At 37.9% G+C, this 16,728-nt stretch overlaps 2 protein-coding genes across 6 annotated transcripts in view; both read right to left on the bottom strand.

Moving 5' to 3' along the window:
* Positions 1–16,728, bottom strand: part of LOC309706849 (uncharacterized protein) — a 464,381-nt gene that overhangs the window by 295,468 nt on the left and 152,185 nt on the right. The gene's annotated exons all lie outside the window — the stretch shown is intronic.
* Positions 1–16,728, bottom strand: part of cdh22 (cadherin 22) — a 193,406-nt gene that overhangs the window by 84,267 nt on the left and 92,411 nt on the right. For all 5 annotated transcript variants that reach the window (XM_082533757.1, XM_082533756.1, XM_082533755.1 and 2 more), the window contains one exon: positions 4,609–5,748. In XM_082533757.1, the coding sequence (XP_082389883.1) occupies positions 4,609–4,842 (234 nt within the window). In that variant the 5' untranslated portion in view covers positions 4,843–5,748. The remainder of the gene's footprint in view (positions 1–4,608; positions 5,749–16,728) is intronic.

Below are 16,728 nucleotides of genomic sequence, written 5' to 3'. Positions count from 1 at the left end.
CATTTGTCAATATAGAAGAGAAAAAAACTACCAAGAAAAACCCAGAGTAGATGAAGAATGTATCATTTCCCCTGTCAACTTCCTTTAACAACAGCCATTTAGGATTACCTGTGCTCTACAGCAATTCTCTTTCCCCAAGTTCCCTTCCTTTTATCACCGTACAGAGCTTTGAAAAAGAGCTAGGAAAATGCATGCGTTTTAGATCATTAAAGTACACAACTGGTATTTATCTAAATACACAGATAAAATCTTCCAGATCAACTGCATGTAAGTGACCATCTTACTAGAAAAGTGACTTCACTGGCAGTAACCACAGTGTGGAAAAAAAAGCAAATTTGTCAACTTTGCTGTGTCGGGGCAAAGCAAGATGCACAATTATACAATGCAGAGGGCCAATGCTTGGCTCTAATCCTTCATAGCTTAAATTATAGTTTCGATACCAAAAATCCAGCCAGGGTACTTTGTGTTTGAGCATGTATTAACACCCAGACAATCACATCCACACTTACGCACGCCATAAATAGCACTGGCCGCTGCCCTTGTGACATGAAATGCAATAACTTGATAATTTTATTAATAAAATCATCTCTTTTCTCCCTCCTGCTGCATCATTCCCTCAAGCTCTTCCCTTAAGCTCCTTTATATCAGCTCACTGTCTTCCCTGGCACCCTGTCCTTTTAATGAATCACCAGTCAGTGTATGAAGGCTCTTGTTTTCCAGTCTCCCTTTGAAGCCTTCCTCTCGCTTCCTTCCTTTTCTCATATGTCACTCAGCTTTATTCTGTCTCTTGCTCTACCAGCAGACAGACAGTGCTGCCTGTTGCATTGTTTGGATTGCATTGGTTTTGCCAGCAGGAATTCATCACATTCACAATTGCAGAAAAATACTGATCAAAGGATAATTATTCTGTAAGACCAGGCTCTGGTACAAAGAACATCTCCATTCATTTGTAAGAAAAGAGAGATCAATATATGCAGATGCAATATTAGCTGGTCAATTGCCATGTCTAACTGATTAGAAACAAGGGGATTTCATGATTGATGCATCACCGTGTCTCATTCTGTCTGCTTTAATGTTCTGTCTTTTCATATCACGTCCTACGTAAAGCAATCGAATCATACGCGGTGTCCACTCTCATCAAGTCACTGAGGATCATATGAGCAACAGCTGATGAATGGGATGTGAATGAGACGAAATGGAAAAAAAAAGTGAAAATATTAATAAATGCACACTTGCTACTGACATGATAACAAACTGATTTCATTTGACATATACCCATTAACTATGATTACATTACAAAATGACATTCACTGATCACATTTCTGGTGTGAAGACATTGTCCTCAACATCAAAAGGAAGGGCATTGCTGAGGCTGTCATCACTAAGTACAGAGGCTTTGTTAACAAACACCAAAGACAGAAAAAAACACAGAATTTTTATGGCTTCATTTATGATTTAACAAATTGGCTAACAATGTATTAAGGAGTATTAAAGAACAATATTAAACTGTCTTTAAAGTTGTCTTTAACTACACTGTACTTGCAAAGCATTTATTGTTAGTTATTTTTGGTATAGTTGCTCATTACAATTAAATATAAAAAGACTTTTTAATATACTTTTTTGCATAACGTGAGAATTTGTACATGTTGTAGGCAAACTGTAGCAGACAGGCTAGTGTTTGACAAGTGAGTGTCTTTGTGCATTTTCCCAAGGTGATCAGACAGTAATAGCCCCAGAGCAGGAACTTTTTAGTGAACAGAAAATAAGACAAAAACATCAGATTTAGATGTCTTGAAGACAGGTGGGTAAGATAGTTCCTTGCTTTTTTTTGCTTTTGTTTTTTTAGTTTAATAAGGACTTTAGTCAGCTTTAAAAAAGTGATACAAATTAGTAATTCAGTATCAACTAAATCATTTGTAATTGTTTTGACTTATAACTAAGTAAGTGTAATTGAGTAATCTATGACTTTTTTTCCATTCACTTGGTACACTGTGAGGAAAAGAAAAATATTGTAGTTCGAGACCTTCTGAGCAAAATTGGCTTTGAAGACTAATCTCTGAAAGCTTTTTATGTGGAGCATGAGATCGAAGTACTCAATTTTAAGCCAGTGGGCTACGGTTTTCAGAGAGACTGGCTCAAGAACTGAAAGAAGTCTGGAAGCCACAGTGACTCTTACATTGCACAGGAGCCAAAAAGCTCCTGACAGCTCAAAGTATTCATGTTCTTTAAAAATGGTGCCTTCCTTTCAGTAGCATGAGTCATGTGGGAGGTATATGCCTACCTTAAGTCAACATTAAAGAAAATATTTCCTACATTATATTGGAAAATCCATACGCGTCTGTCCAGCACTTTTGTTTTGAATAGCCACAGTGTTTGCATTACAGAAAAGCTGAAATTATTGTTTAGAGTTTGTTCAGAGGTAGTTCTTAGCAGCAAACCACTTGGATTTAATTTCTTGCTCCTCATTCAAAATGTCAGGGTCTTGATCTCAATAACTCGGTAATTGTATGCAGGTTAAAAAGAAGACAAGTAAATGCAACTACAATGAAATGGCTGTTGATTGGAAGCAAGGTTTTAGTGCTAGTGTCGGTTTAGTAATTCAGTGGCTTCAAGTGATGCATTTTGGCAACAATTCTGGCCACTTTGCATCTTTGTCTTACAAAGCAAATGCCAAAGAGCAGAGGGAAGCATTTGTGGTTACTGATTAGAAGAGGTGCATAATTAGACCGTTCAAAAATGCTTTTAATGTAGTTGAGCTTTGACTTTGACCAAATCACACTTTTATCCTGAACTAAAATCATTTTCTCTTTTATGTAAATTGAATAAATATGCAGGAGTTGACAGTTAATGCAAACACATAGATGCCTAAACAGTATATTTAGTTTAAATCTACAAATGTCATTTGTGTGTACAATTGTGTGTAAAGGTTCGGGCAGGATAGGGATGCTTGCAGGAACTGTCAGCTGATTTCCGAGCCCAATGAGAATGCTTCTCTTGAATTCTTATGGTAACACTCAACGATCATGGTCTACTTAAAGTAACTGAGTAAGGATCTGACAGTGATTCCAGCTACTGCCTTTCTGATGGCTGTGTGAGCTGAAGGGGTTACATTTGATTATTTTGTTTTCACAAATATTACAGCAAAATAGTCTACAGTATACTCTAGATTGAACATGTATTATTCTATAAAATATGTATACCTTTTAACGGCTTTAGTAGAGTATAGTATTTTAAAGGAGATATGCTGGTGTCACATAAATTATCATGTAAAATAACGTAGGTGAGTAACTATGTGTTAAGCTCCTCAAACAGCAAATTCATATATAAGTGCATGTCTGCCCTTGAAAGCCTGTTTGTTTTGCTGTATATCTATGTTTGGCCACTTTATTTACCCTGTTTCACAAGGACAACAAAAGCATTTGGTTAAAGGAACTGATCTGAATTGCTCATTAAAAAGTCTTATGTGATTGAGAGAGGTTCTTAGAAATAATGCTTTCATCCTGATAACATAAGGCATCTGGAGTATTTTAACAACAAATTGGGAATTTGTCCCTCAAAAAGTGTATACTGCAAAGGAAGTTGGCAAGTATTTTTTTTTTGTCTTGATAAAATCTTGAAACCTTACTTAGAGAAACAGGTGTCAGAGGTTATCGACTTTCTTTGTTAAGTCAGACTTTCGGCATCACTTTCTATGCACACTCACAAAAGGGGGGATTTGATGCCTCATTTGACTTCTTCAGCACTAAAAGTTTGTCACCAACTCCAGACACTCGTAACATTATCATAAGAATTGGTGATAAAGTTCACTAAAGAGTATAAAAAAGATAACAGTAAAATGCAGCACTGGTGATCCAAAGATAAGAGAATATTCTTGCAGAAGATCTTTAATTTTTTCCTAACATATCAGCTGCTGCATGTTCATCTCTATAGTTTAAATATTTAAATTATTTAAATGTTAATCAGTGTGTTCAGGTCTGACATTCTCTCACAGCCTAATAAAGGAGATAAGAAGATCAGTTTAGTTTGGGAAAAGTTCAATACATAATACATTTTATTTGTTCTTAGAAATAGAACTTATCTGTTTTTTAATGTTTCTGAGTTCTATTAGCTGCAATTCCAGCGAGACAGTAGTTTAGGCCCTTTACAAAGTTTCTTACTGCTGTAACTTTACAGCTGTAACTTTCATTCAGTTAGGTATGGTTGCATATGTAATGCATCTTCCTTAAGCAGATAATCTATATTAGAATTACAGCTTATTTTAAATTAAAAAGAAACCATGACAATTTTGTGCTCGCTTGAATAGGTTGCATATAGCATATGTTACCATGGTGATTTAGCTAGGTAAAATGAGAGCTACCTTTATGAAACTCTGACTTTAACCTCAACATAGCTTGCCAACATATTAATCTCCCTCCACAGTACATCACTAAAGCTTTCCTGAACATTATCCAGAGTATTATACTTTATTTTACCTGAAATGTTTTACCCATATCTTAACTGCATGCTGAGACATTCTTTTCTTTTTCTTTTCACTACCAACAGTTCAAGGAATTGACACCTGTTCACAAGGTTTTTCATATATTTATGTAATGAGTCATAATGTCTTACCTTTCCTACATATAGAGGCTCTGTTCCTGTATACTCCTCCACGACAAAGAACTGGTTCCACACCCATCCTCTCTTTACACGTTCAAGTGATGAGGGTCCTTGCTCTTGGTCTCTTTCTCCTGAAGTTGTTGTGCCACTAGTCCTTGAGGCTTCACACCAGGTAAAAATATTGCAGCTAAGTAGAGTTAGTGCTGCCAGTAGTGTCCAAACTCCTGATGTCCATGAAGGAGCCATTTTGATTTAAAAAAAAAAAAGAAAAACAATCCTTCCTGTGTCTACATGTAATTTAAAAGATTCATGCAAACAAGAGAAGGTTTTCTGTTGTAGTTTTATCTGAAATAAAACTCCAAAAGGACACGCTTAAAGGTCTTTGTGAAAGAGCTTGAAAGTTAATCCATGGGATCAGAAATCAATCTGAAGTTATCTGCCAAACACAGGGCAGGTCAGAGAGCATATAGGAGTTGTACCACCTGCAGAGTAACTGTTTGCACTGTGACATTGTCAGTAATTCTGATTCTTCGTAGTGTTTACTCCAACTTATAGGGTCTTTTTTATTGTTTGTTTTTCTTAATATGTTGTTTATGTGACCGAAAGTAGCTGGACAAATTGACTTTGGAAAATGTTATTCAAGGTTTTTGAAAGCAAGAAAAACAGGCTTTGCTAGACAGGCTCACTGATCATTGAAGGAATTAGGGGGGCCAAGCATAGAATGACATTGAAAAGCATGCCTATGAAGACTGAGAGTGATAGCTTCCATCCATTTTTGACTTCGTATCGATTACTGCTCGCAGTGCTTCCATTTCCACTTCTAGCCATGTCACCTCCAGTAGCTGGTGTGTGTTTCAGGTGGTTTGATACTAAGCTGCCAAAAAATGACTTGATTAAACTTTGCTGAAGAGAAAACTCTTCAGTAGTTCAGCTCCTAGAAAAGTCACAGCTGGCTTTACCTTCTGAAGCAGAAACCTTGAACTGACGAAAGGCCAAAGGATTTTACTGTTAGTGATAATGTTTGGTCTCTGACAGCTTTGCCCTTCAAAACAATCCATTGGTTTGGAAAGTTCATTCTTCAAAAGGTCCTACAGTGTTTTTTCAGCCATTATGACAGCTCCATCATGGATTGAAGGCAGGAAAAGAGGGAACCTGTAAAACAGAAAAGACACTGTTGTCATGGCCTCAGTATGGAAATAGTTTCTATTTGATAGATTTAAGGATTGACTAACCAGCAAAATGATGATGATGATTATCATTATTAATATTATTATTATTTTAGTTGGATTTTTTTCCCTTACTTGACCTGTTGTGGATTATTGGTGTCAATTTTTCATAGCTCTTTACAATCAATATTAAATCAATGTACAAATAATAAATAAAGAACAAATCCTATAGCACCGCTTTTTTGTTTAATTTATCTTTGTTTAACTCTGTGTTTTTGAACTACAAAACCCATAAGTGTTTTGGTTTTGTTAGGATTATCTGCAACGAACATTTTTCTATTAGTAATTCTTGTGTTCAGCAAGAATTCCAACAATTTGCTGGAGAATGGTGAAAACGGGATAGAAAGACAGGAAACTAGACAAGTGAAAAATAGGAAGGAAAATAGGAAGGAAAGAGAGAGAGAGTAAGAAAAAGAGAGAGGGGGAGTGAGAGAAAGGGAACGCAAGCAAGAAAGGTCACTGCTCATCACACAGCAAACCCAAAGCATCTGTCTGCCTTTCATCCAACTGATGGAGCGGACCTAACCGCAGCCAGCTGATTAATTGCATGAGGGAACACTAATTGGATAAAAGTATTAATCAATTAATTCTATCCAATGAGGCAACACCCCCTAATACTTCAGACAAACATTGGTGAGTAGGAGGGGGTAACAGACATGGTCCTTGGCTGCTGTGAAACATGCACAGAGGCTGACAGAAAGGCAGAGTTGACAGAGCAGAGACAGAGAGGGTAAAAGCAGGGTTCTAAAGGAGACAGAAAGGAAGACATGAAGAAATTAAAGGGCCGAGAATATAAGAGGAAATGAAAGAGAGTGTGTTGTGTGGCTGTGGGTGTGATTTATGGCCTCTTTGAAACATTCAGAACAAAAGGACCAAAAGGAAAAGAAACAATAACATTTACTATGTCTCTGGCCTTACAACTTTAAGAAAGAAGATTGCAACACCAGCCGAAGAAAAGCTCCTAAGGCCCAGCAGGTGGTTTAACCTATTTCTGCTGGCTTAGAAGGAATTTCTAATCGTGCTCTCCTGCTGCCCGGTAGCAAGCTTGGAGCATCCGGAAATAATTCCTTCTCAGACTGTTGGTCAAGGAAATGTCCGTGGTATTGGAAACCAACTGCTCCGGGGGTGTCCAATCTCCGGGGGAAACAGCTCAGGAGTAACTTAAACAGCTCAGATCTCTTTATTAACTTCAGCACAGTGAGTGTTAATAGAAAAACTGCACATTGATTTCAAAATATACAGTTTTGAAAATGTACAAACATTATCACTATTACAGTTGTGTGATGCAGGGATTGGTGTGCTACTCTAAGGTAAGTAATCATATAGCAAATTTTATTTTATGACTAAATGTTCAAGTATTGCATATTAACATTAAGGATTTTGAAAGCAGCAAATTTCCACAGGTTTACAATGAAATGAGAAACTAAATGATTTTGTCTTTTGGCATGCAAAACTGATGATCAGGTCGCATGTTTATCTATATCTATAAATTCTATGGCAGTCTATGGAGAGGCTAAACTGGCAACAGGCAAGTATTTTTCTTATTTAACTTTTGGTTGTAACATTCTGAAAGATTAAGGCTTGATTGCTCAACCAAAACTGAATGATGATAGCACATTCATTTTCCTCAGTAGCTACTGGTAACCTTCCCCAGGTAGCTGAAACAGCAGAGTTTAACAACTCTGTGCCAGATGGTTTGTTAAAGAGATCCATCTGGGAGACGTCCTTGGAAACTTTTTTAGGAAAGGGCAGGCACGTTTGGAAGCCATCAGCCAGCCAGTGATTCTTTCTATGTTTGGAAGGAATGAGAAACCCTGTTCATCAGTGAACAAACCACATATCAATTGCTGCCCAGAAGATGCTCTACATGCATTCACTCAAAGTGGAGCAAATCCAGCTAGAAATTTTTCCTCAACTTTATTAAGAACCAGAACAGGGCTACGTACTAGCCTAGGGTAGCTGGGTGTATTGAATCTGAAAAATTAAAGGACCCTTCTGTTCCATCTTATAATCCCACATGATTTAGCAGACCACCCATGTCTTTTAAAAACATGTTCATGTTTGTTACTCTGACTGTTTTTTTGGGGGGGATACTACATTTTGTGCTGTTGTTTATCCAGCAATGGATCCTATTACCAAGAGCTTACAGAGGAAGGAGATGAATGCTAGGGCCATTTGAATGGCAAAAATCATAAACAGGGTTATTACTGTCAACATTGAGATTAGAATTATTCAACACAAATACACACCGACTGAAAACATCATGTATTGCAATTGTTATAACTAGTCTGGTATCTTACCACCAAAGCATTTCTAAGCAACTGAACTCATTTAAGTTTTTTTTTTTTTTTTTGCTCATCAAGTGTTTTCAGTACATCAATCTATACAAAACCCACCAGTCTCTGTCAAGTGGTGACTTTGGTTAGAACTGTTAGGCAGAAGTGGCGATACACTGCTGTAAAGGAAAGGGGGTGTACTGGAATTACAATTTCAGATCAAGTGCATAAATCGTTATGAAGTAGAATTCAGCACAATAATTTTTGTCTGGTTTTCAGAACTGCTAGACGTCAAAATGACAGCTGAAAATAAATTGTATTAAATATGCGCAGAATACAAGGCCTTCTCTGACCCCAGTAGTCTTTCAGCACTATGCATAACACTGAACTGCGGTGAGATAATTTAGCAGTCAGGGACAACTTTGTTTCTCATCACAAATACACAACCCTAGACCTTTTAGTATGTTAGAACAACACCAACGGTGCACAGTGTGCCTTGGCACTACACACACGGCTGCCTGTGTCCACTAACAGTGGGAGTGTGGTTGTTGGCAGCGATAGGCCTATTTTCCAGCATTCTTTTCAGATGGAGCTTTGCTCAGACAGCAGTGATACAGAATGTGATCAAGCTTTTCTGGGTCTGCCATGTATCCCTCTCTAAAATCCACCACTTGTAACTGAAGATAATGACCATTCCCTGCTGCCTGGCATGGGGGATGACAGAGCGTTTTTTTCCCCACTGTGACCAGGCCACACCCACAGTTCTGATAAAGAGCAAGTTCCAACTTCATGTCTTCATACTACTGGACCATATTACCTATCTGTCTGGTGTTTTGTTTTTTGTTTTTTTTCCGCAAGATATGCAAAAACCCTGAGGTTAGCAAATTCATGTATAAAAAAAATGTCCTGCTTATCCACCATGATCTCAGGTCCAAGGTCTGGCGAGGCAAAAGTTTACTCAACCAATAAACTTGCTGCTAAATGCAGTTTAGCGTCATCTAAAAACACACTGTACTGATGAAGAAAAAGGCACTATGATGAGTATAGCCCTAAGTTAAGTGTACTGTTTATTTTGCAGTTTACCTCGCTGTTTATCTTACCCGAGGATTGAACTTCTGGCAAGAAGTATAAATTGTTGTACACTAGCTGGGCTCTTATTTAATTTTCACAGTGGCACCTGTAGCGACACACCAGCAGCAAATGTAGTGTCTCTAGGGCTTTTAACGCAGTCCTATTTTCTATCTGAACACTAAAAGTAACCAAATGCCAAATCCAAGAAGATATGTGTTACTCAAGAAGCACATACTTGACACTGACTAGTGTTCATTATTTTTGCAAATTATGTCTAAATTAGAGATGGACCAATCCGATATTACGTATCGGTATCGGTCCGATACTGACCTAAATTACTGGATCGGATATCGGAGAAAAATAAAAAATGTAATCCGATCCATTAAATATCACGAAAGCACCTCACAAAACTTGCAACACCCCGTAACTCACCTCAGAACGTTAGCACGTCAGAGCAGTATGCATCACGTGATAGAGCGGCTGTGGCATGCGGGACCTGTGGTGGTCTGGATAGCATGTGGAGCTTCGCTAGCAACCCGGCATTTCATCTCCGACAAAGTTATCCCGAGAGAAGTAAAGCAAGTGTGTAAGTCCATCTCTGAATGTTTGTAAAGCATTCCTGCGTTAAGCTTAACAAGCGACTGCCTCTTCTTGCTGCTACTTCGATCATGAAACTGCTTAATGATCAGCTGATCGGCTTTTCTGTCGCGAGTCCGTGTCTCTAGTTTGCTTTTGGCCCACTTTGCACCAGAAAGAGGAAACCAGCGGCTGAACAACAGCAGCACGTTTAAGCTTGATCAGCTGTTGTTAGAATGTATTTAATATTACTTTCTACTCGAGGATCTTTTTCTATGTAGCTGAGGCTGGTAACTGTGCAGGGGCGGATCTAGCAAAGTTTAGCCAGGGGGGCCGATAGGGCATTAACAGGGAAAAGGGGGCACAAAGACATACTTTTCTTTCTTATTCTCATTTAAAATGTCGAGCTTTTAATAAATAATTATCTGACACCCAAAGTTTTAATTTGATGCAAAATGAATAGAAGTCCATTACTGTATATAGTAACTATTAAGTCTAATATATATACCCTAGTAAGCTATAGTACTTTTTCCTTTGGGAAGGTACCATCTGTGCAGTCTGCAATTTTGTTGAAGAAAGATGTTGAATCTATTTAATATTTCTTGAAAAATAATTGATTTCTGTGCATTTTTTTTCACACTGCATCAAATTAAGGTTGATTACGTCGATTAAGCATCATGAGGTGGCGCGTGAGGGGTGGTTCCCTATTTTTTATTTATTTATTTTTGTTGTTGCTGGGAGTTGGAACCCTATTAGTTAGGTTGCTTAATATTTATGCTAAGTACTCTTTAAAATACCAGAATAGGGAGGATGGTGTAGGTTTAAGTTTATTAGATTGATCAGTATTACTGAACTATGAAATATTTTTTTTTGCATACAGGTATAACAGAATAGCTTTAGTGTAGTTCTTGTTTTAAACTTGAGTATGAACTTATACAAAATGCAGCAAGATATTTAAAAAAACAGTTTTGTTGATTTAAAAAACACTATATCGGATTCATATCGTATCGGCAGATATCCAAATTTATGATATCGGTATCGGTATCGGACATAAAAAAGTGGTATCGTGCCATCTCTAGTCTAAATAATTACTTTTATTCATTAATTTGTTCAATTCACGTCTCAGAGGAGACAGTTTTAAGAGACAGACTTAAAACTAAGACCCTGAAAAGACAGCCTAAAGACAGTTTTTTGTTGTTTTACAATGTAATGGATTACTACAATAAGTATATTTTTCAGTAATGTAACATTACATTACAGTTGTTTCTTGTGTTACAATGATTCTTCATTTTTCATTTGTCTGCATTCCAGATAGAAAGCAAAAAATATCAGTATCGATTTCATTTCCTGTGTGGGAGGAGGAAAAGGGTGGAGTGAAGCACAGCTGTTCAGAATTGGCGATATGGAAATTACTTTTATTTTTATTGCACAAAAGGACATGAGTACATAAAGTGAAGCTGTGTCCAAGACAGAAACAACTGCATTATGCTGCTAACAGAACTTGGGTTCTCTGCATTCATCCGCACAGACAACATGTTAATGCACAGCTAGCCAAGAAAGAAAGCTGAGAGTTTGCTGACCCCAACCCAGCAGCCAGAGCCTGATCTTCAACAGGTAACAAAATAATACATGAATAAATATATAAGGAAGTGTAACCAGATAAAAGATGAATAATTACTGCCAGGCTCAGGATGGGATTTTGAGCCTGAGCAGAGCAGGTCAGAGTGGGTAGTGTGTCCGGAAAACCAGACGGGTTGCTGGCTGTGCAAAGCAGTGGGCGAGCTGTAGCTGAATGAAGTATCCAGAGTGTGGAGAACTAATCTGAGCAAATAAAGAGCGAGCAGAATAAAGAGCAGAACAGCCTCATCATTTTCAGGCCTGAGCAGGAGAGGTGAAATTGTGAAGCGCTGCAAACTGACATGGAGCAAATTCTGTTATTCTGTTATAAAAATTATTCAAATGTGTTTATTACATTTTTGTCACCACCTGTGATGTCAATGGTAAAATCAGCTGTTCAGTCGGTTTCACAGTGAGCACTCTAACCATAGTCTTCAGTCACTAACCTGGCAGGCAAACCGACCATGTATTCATGCTTTCCAGCATACTTTTATTATCACGGTTGCTGCTACACACAAACAGCTGCAGGTTTGCACCCCGCAGCCACACACGCTGACAACAATAACACTTGACAGGACCCAGTACGGACTATTTAATGCAGGTGCAGCGTGAATGCTGATGCCGCTCAGGTGCGTCCGCCTCGCTGCAGCTGTGCCACCGACCACGCCCCACCACACAGGGATTGGTGATATTTGGCCTGTAAGTCAGGGTTAGGACAGGTGTTCACATGTTGGTGCCATATTCTCTACCTTTCTGGCAGCTGTCAATAAATGCTGGTTACTACATCCGATAGTACAGCAAAGGATGGCTGAAGAGCATTGGACCGCAGGTGGGTGTCACATGAAAACTATAAATACTTTATATTCTTTATTTAAGCACAACTAATGCTGTTCTTCTGTAAGAATTACATTTTTGGGTGTTAGCTGTTATACTTACCTTTGTTTATTAATCTATTTTAATGAGTATTTTAAAATTACCATCTGTAATGAAGTGATCTGTATCACTGATAAAATAATAAAACTGCTAAGAATTAAACCTAAATATGGCTTTTGTCAAAAGGTACTTAAAAAGGAGAAACATTACATTATTAAATTAACAACTTCTGCAAGAAATTATGTCTTTGCCATTACTGCTGTAGGATTCAGAGCATCGTTTAAAATGTTTATAATAAATATATTTTGTGACGAAAGGAAATGTATGTCTTTTATTACTTTGTGTGTGTGTGTGTGTGTGTGTGTGTGTGTGTGTGTGTGTGTGTGTGTATTTAGAGCGAGAGAGAGAGTGAAAGGGAGGCAGAACTCTTCTTAAGTCTTTCACTTGACTTAAATTTATCAAATATATTTCTTTTCAAGTTTCCAATTAGATATTTTACAGCTGTGGAGTGATAACTTCAAAGTAATAAAAACACACTGTTTATTCCTCTTTGCCTCAAAGGCAAACAACATTGGGAAGATAGAATTAATTTCTTTCTGCCTATCTGCTTTCCCTGTTCCCTTACAGTAGATGATTTAACAGTAGGACAGGCGGTTTGAATTTGATTAATTAGAGAGCATTTGTATCAAATATTTTCTGTGTGCACCAATGGCCCAGAAGTCGCTTTGCAAACTGAAACATTTGCTGAGCACCAACTGCTTGGCATCCAAAGAATAAAATGTACACTCCTCCATGAAAATCCGTCTCCTTCTGTTCTGCCTGTGCACTTAGGGAATTCCATTAAGTGTGTACACATTTACTTAAACTTGGGTCTAAAAGTGGGTAACTGTAATGAGCTGTGGAGAAAAACAGAGAGAGAGAGATTTATGTTAGTGTGTTCTGATTTTACTAAAACTTGGCCATCACTACAAAGGAGTCACAAGCCTTAGCTGGCAGAGGCAAATTAGCGGCATGTCAATTACCACCCCTTTGTTTTGTAACAGTGGGCAGTAAACCTTGTTGAAAAAAAATAAAATAAATAATGATTAATCATTAAAAAAATATATATGTTTGAAGTACCTATCCTTCCCTGTTCATTTCTCTTTGCCCTATCTCTTTCCGCTCCCTCCTCTACTCATTCTCTAGTCCAAAGCTATTGGCAAGCACTGTGCAGCCATTCGTGACCTATTAGAGTGCTGGATTGATTCTAGAGCATGGCTGCAGCCTCTCATCAGTGGGCATGCCCAGAGCAAGCCCTTTGACAGCTGGCAGTGAGCAGACGACAGCCAGGCAAGACTGATCACTGCAAACTGATAGGCATGGGGCCAATGACCAGCAGACAGGCCTCTCTGTCTCTGACACTCTCTCACACACAGATGTGGCCATTCACAGACATGAAAGGGCACAATACATCTATATCTGCGTGTGTGTTGATATGCATTTGTTCTGGGACACAGCATGGCCATGTCGTCTTAAATCAGTGGCCTATTGCCCTTTTCAAAGAAAAATAAACATTAATTTTACTTAGGCTGTTGTTACTATTATTAGAGTGCTTATCAAGCCTTCTTGTTGTGAGCAATGATGTCACTGTCATAGTGTTACATAACGTAATGTATTTTGTTCTTTATAATTATGTAGGAGATTTACCCGGCAATTATGTTGTGGCGTAAACCGCCACTTAGTAGTTTGCCAGAAACTAATATATATTAAATGACTACTAAGGACGTAATTGGCTCACAATATATACTTAATCAGAGTAGATTCCATCTGACGGTGCCCATGTTTCTATGGTCATTGTGTTTTAATTGCTATCCTATTCTTGTTTATTGTCATCTTTTATAGATGTATGGACATTTTCTTTGTTTACATACGGGTTTATTACTCATTTTATCACATTACACTGGATATCTTGAAGGTCACAGCTGCTTAACACATCTAATCGGCTGTTTATTGTATTTAGGTGTAATAGGTTATATGGTGACCATGACTGGGTAAGGTTAAACACAGCATTTCCAAGAAACCACATAGTGTTATGGAAACAGTTACACTTCTCCTTAATTTTTATTTTTTTATTTTGTATTACATGTGTTGTTGTTCTGCCAGTGACTGGTGTCCTTAATAAAATCTGAATGGAACGAAACATTTAAGAAAGCCAAAAACCCTAAAGTCAAAGAGATCTAAATTACCCATGTATTAATTAATTAATGACGACTGATAAAGCTCACCTGTTGAAATGTGTGTGAGAAAATGACACTGACAAGCCAGCAAACTGGTCAGTGTTTTGTTTGACATTGTCTTCAAAACAAGTTTTGCCCAGTTTTGTTTTTTTCACACTGTGATAAGCTTGTTATCTTTGCCTCTCTATTCTGCCATTAGCCCTCTCTTCTCTCTATCATGCCTCCCCTGACCAATCAGATTAGACGCCACTTCAGAGAGTTGTGTGGAGTGCATATGTGAGTGCTGTGAACCACTGAACGAAAAATACTGGCAGCTTCTTTTTTCCTTTTAACTTGGGTTGGAAAAGATGAATCATTCACTGCAGAGATTTGTACCATTTGTCAGTGCCTTCAGTATGAAGCAGATCGAGCTTGATCATTTTAAGGCAGTGACAATTACTGCAAACACAGACTCCATAGCTACAACAAAAGCTAGCAAAGCAGGTAGCTGACAACCTCTCATCAGACACCCTAATGTACTGACAGGATAGATGAGTAGAAGCCCTACCAACATCATTAAGATCTCCCGTGTTACTGACACAGATTTACAAAGAAACAGTCAGTGTTTGGAGGCCTTAATGTCTTTCTTTGTATATTTAAAGTACTCTGAACTGCTTTTGCTTTAAAAAAAAAAAAAGTGTTATACAAATACATGTTGTTGCCCTCCATATCTGTTAAAATACAGCAGGAAAATAGACTAAAGTATATTATACTGTATCTTATCAGAGCGCTGTCCCTGATATTGTGCAGGTTTTTCATGTTTAGGATCCCAGAGAACCACATTTTCTCTTTAAATGACCATACCTTTAAACAAATATCTCAAAAAAAGCTATATCGCACAAATGTTGGTGATTATCTCATTTTTTTTTATTTATTGTAACACCTGCAGGCAAAGACATAGACACTCACTCGCCCAGACACATATGCATAAACACAAAGCAAGGACACTTTTCACACAAATGTGCATAGAAATAATATGCAAACCATGGTATTTTATTTTGTTAATGTATTCCAGCTTGTACACCACAATAAACTTTCTAACCCATCCTATCATTTGTTCCCTTCCTCACTTTTCCTTAACTGCTTTTTTATTATATCAAAGCCGTCTTTTCTTTACTTTGCCTTTTTGTCTCTGTTTCTGTAACACACTGACATTGCTGCCTGCTAACACTTTGTAACTTGTTTTGTTGTCTTTTCTTTTGGCTTCAACTCACACTTTGTTTTGTCGTTATACCTTTTCTTGATGTCTTCCTGTTTTTGTCCATTCTGCATTGCCTTAAAATGCATGTTCCCATAATAGTTTTCTAAATGATCACTGTTTATTGAACACGTGGACATTGTGTTTTATTAGTCATCAGTTATTTTTTAAACATATATGCAGGCAAATATTTCTGTCTTCACCCACACACTAACAAAATCTGACAAGTCAGTTGAACCTAGTATCATTAGAGAATATCGCTGCATCTCTCTCTAATAACAGCTTCTCATTTCAGGGGCCATGGTGACAAAAACAGCACAAGTGATTACAATCTGACGGAAGGAGTTTATATTTGGAAGTTAATAGCCTGAGGTTAACACATGGCCACATTTATTCCCTTTGGGCCCCCTCACTCGCCGCAGTATATCTGTGCATCAGATTGATGTGTGCGCTGGTTTTGCATTTACACAAAACCATTCCTATGCACACACATACATGCACACACACAAGCATGCACAGTTTAATACACACAGACTCTGTAGATAGCAGGCATAGAGGGCTCCAACTTCCATTGCCAGAATCTCCCCATCAGATGGATGAAAGCTGCCATCAAAGCCGGGCCCAGGAGGAGTTCAGACAGTCTGCTTATTCGAGTGAACCCAACACCAGAGTCCAATCCCCTCTGCCATGCTTATTAAATAGCCTATTTTGTCATTTCCAATCCCAATTTGTCACAGTCACTTGGCTCAGCAGCCCTGTGTCATGTCACAGAGGGGTGAAAAAAAGAAGCAGAGGCACAACAGAAAACATGTTTCTGTAAATTGTTTATGTTACAATGGTAAAGTTTTAATGGGCTGTTTGCTATGAGACAAACTAGAACAAATAGCAGTTGCCTTCGGACGACAGAAACACGGGCACTGGAAGAAATGATGAGCATGTATGATATAATAAAATGCATTGCACTGTCCATTTTTTGCTTAGCTTAGCTTAGCTGGCATATTGATTTTTTTATTAAGTCCAAATACAAACTTATCATGTAG

The sequence above is a fragment of the Aulonocara stuartgranti genome (assembly GCF_965226115.1).
Source record: "Aulonocara stuartgranti genome assembly, chromosome: 5".
Taxonomy (NCBI): domain Eukaryota; kingdom Metazoa; phylum Chordata; class Actinopteri; order Cichliformes; family Cichlidae; genus Aulonocara; species Aulonocara stuartgranti.
Note: the sequence above shows the minus strand (reverse complement) of the source record. Positions and strands in the feature narration are given on the sequence as shown.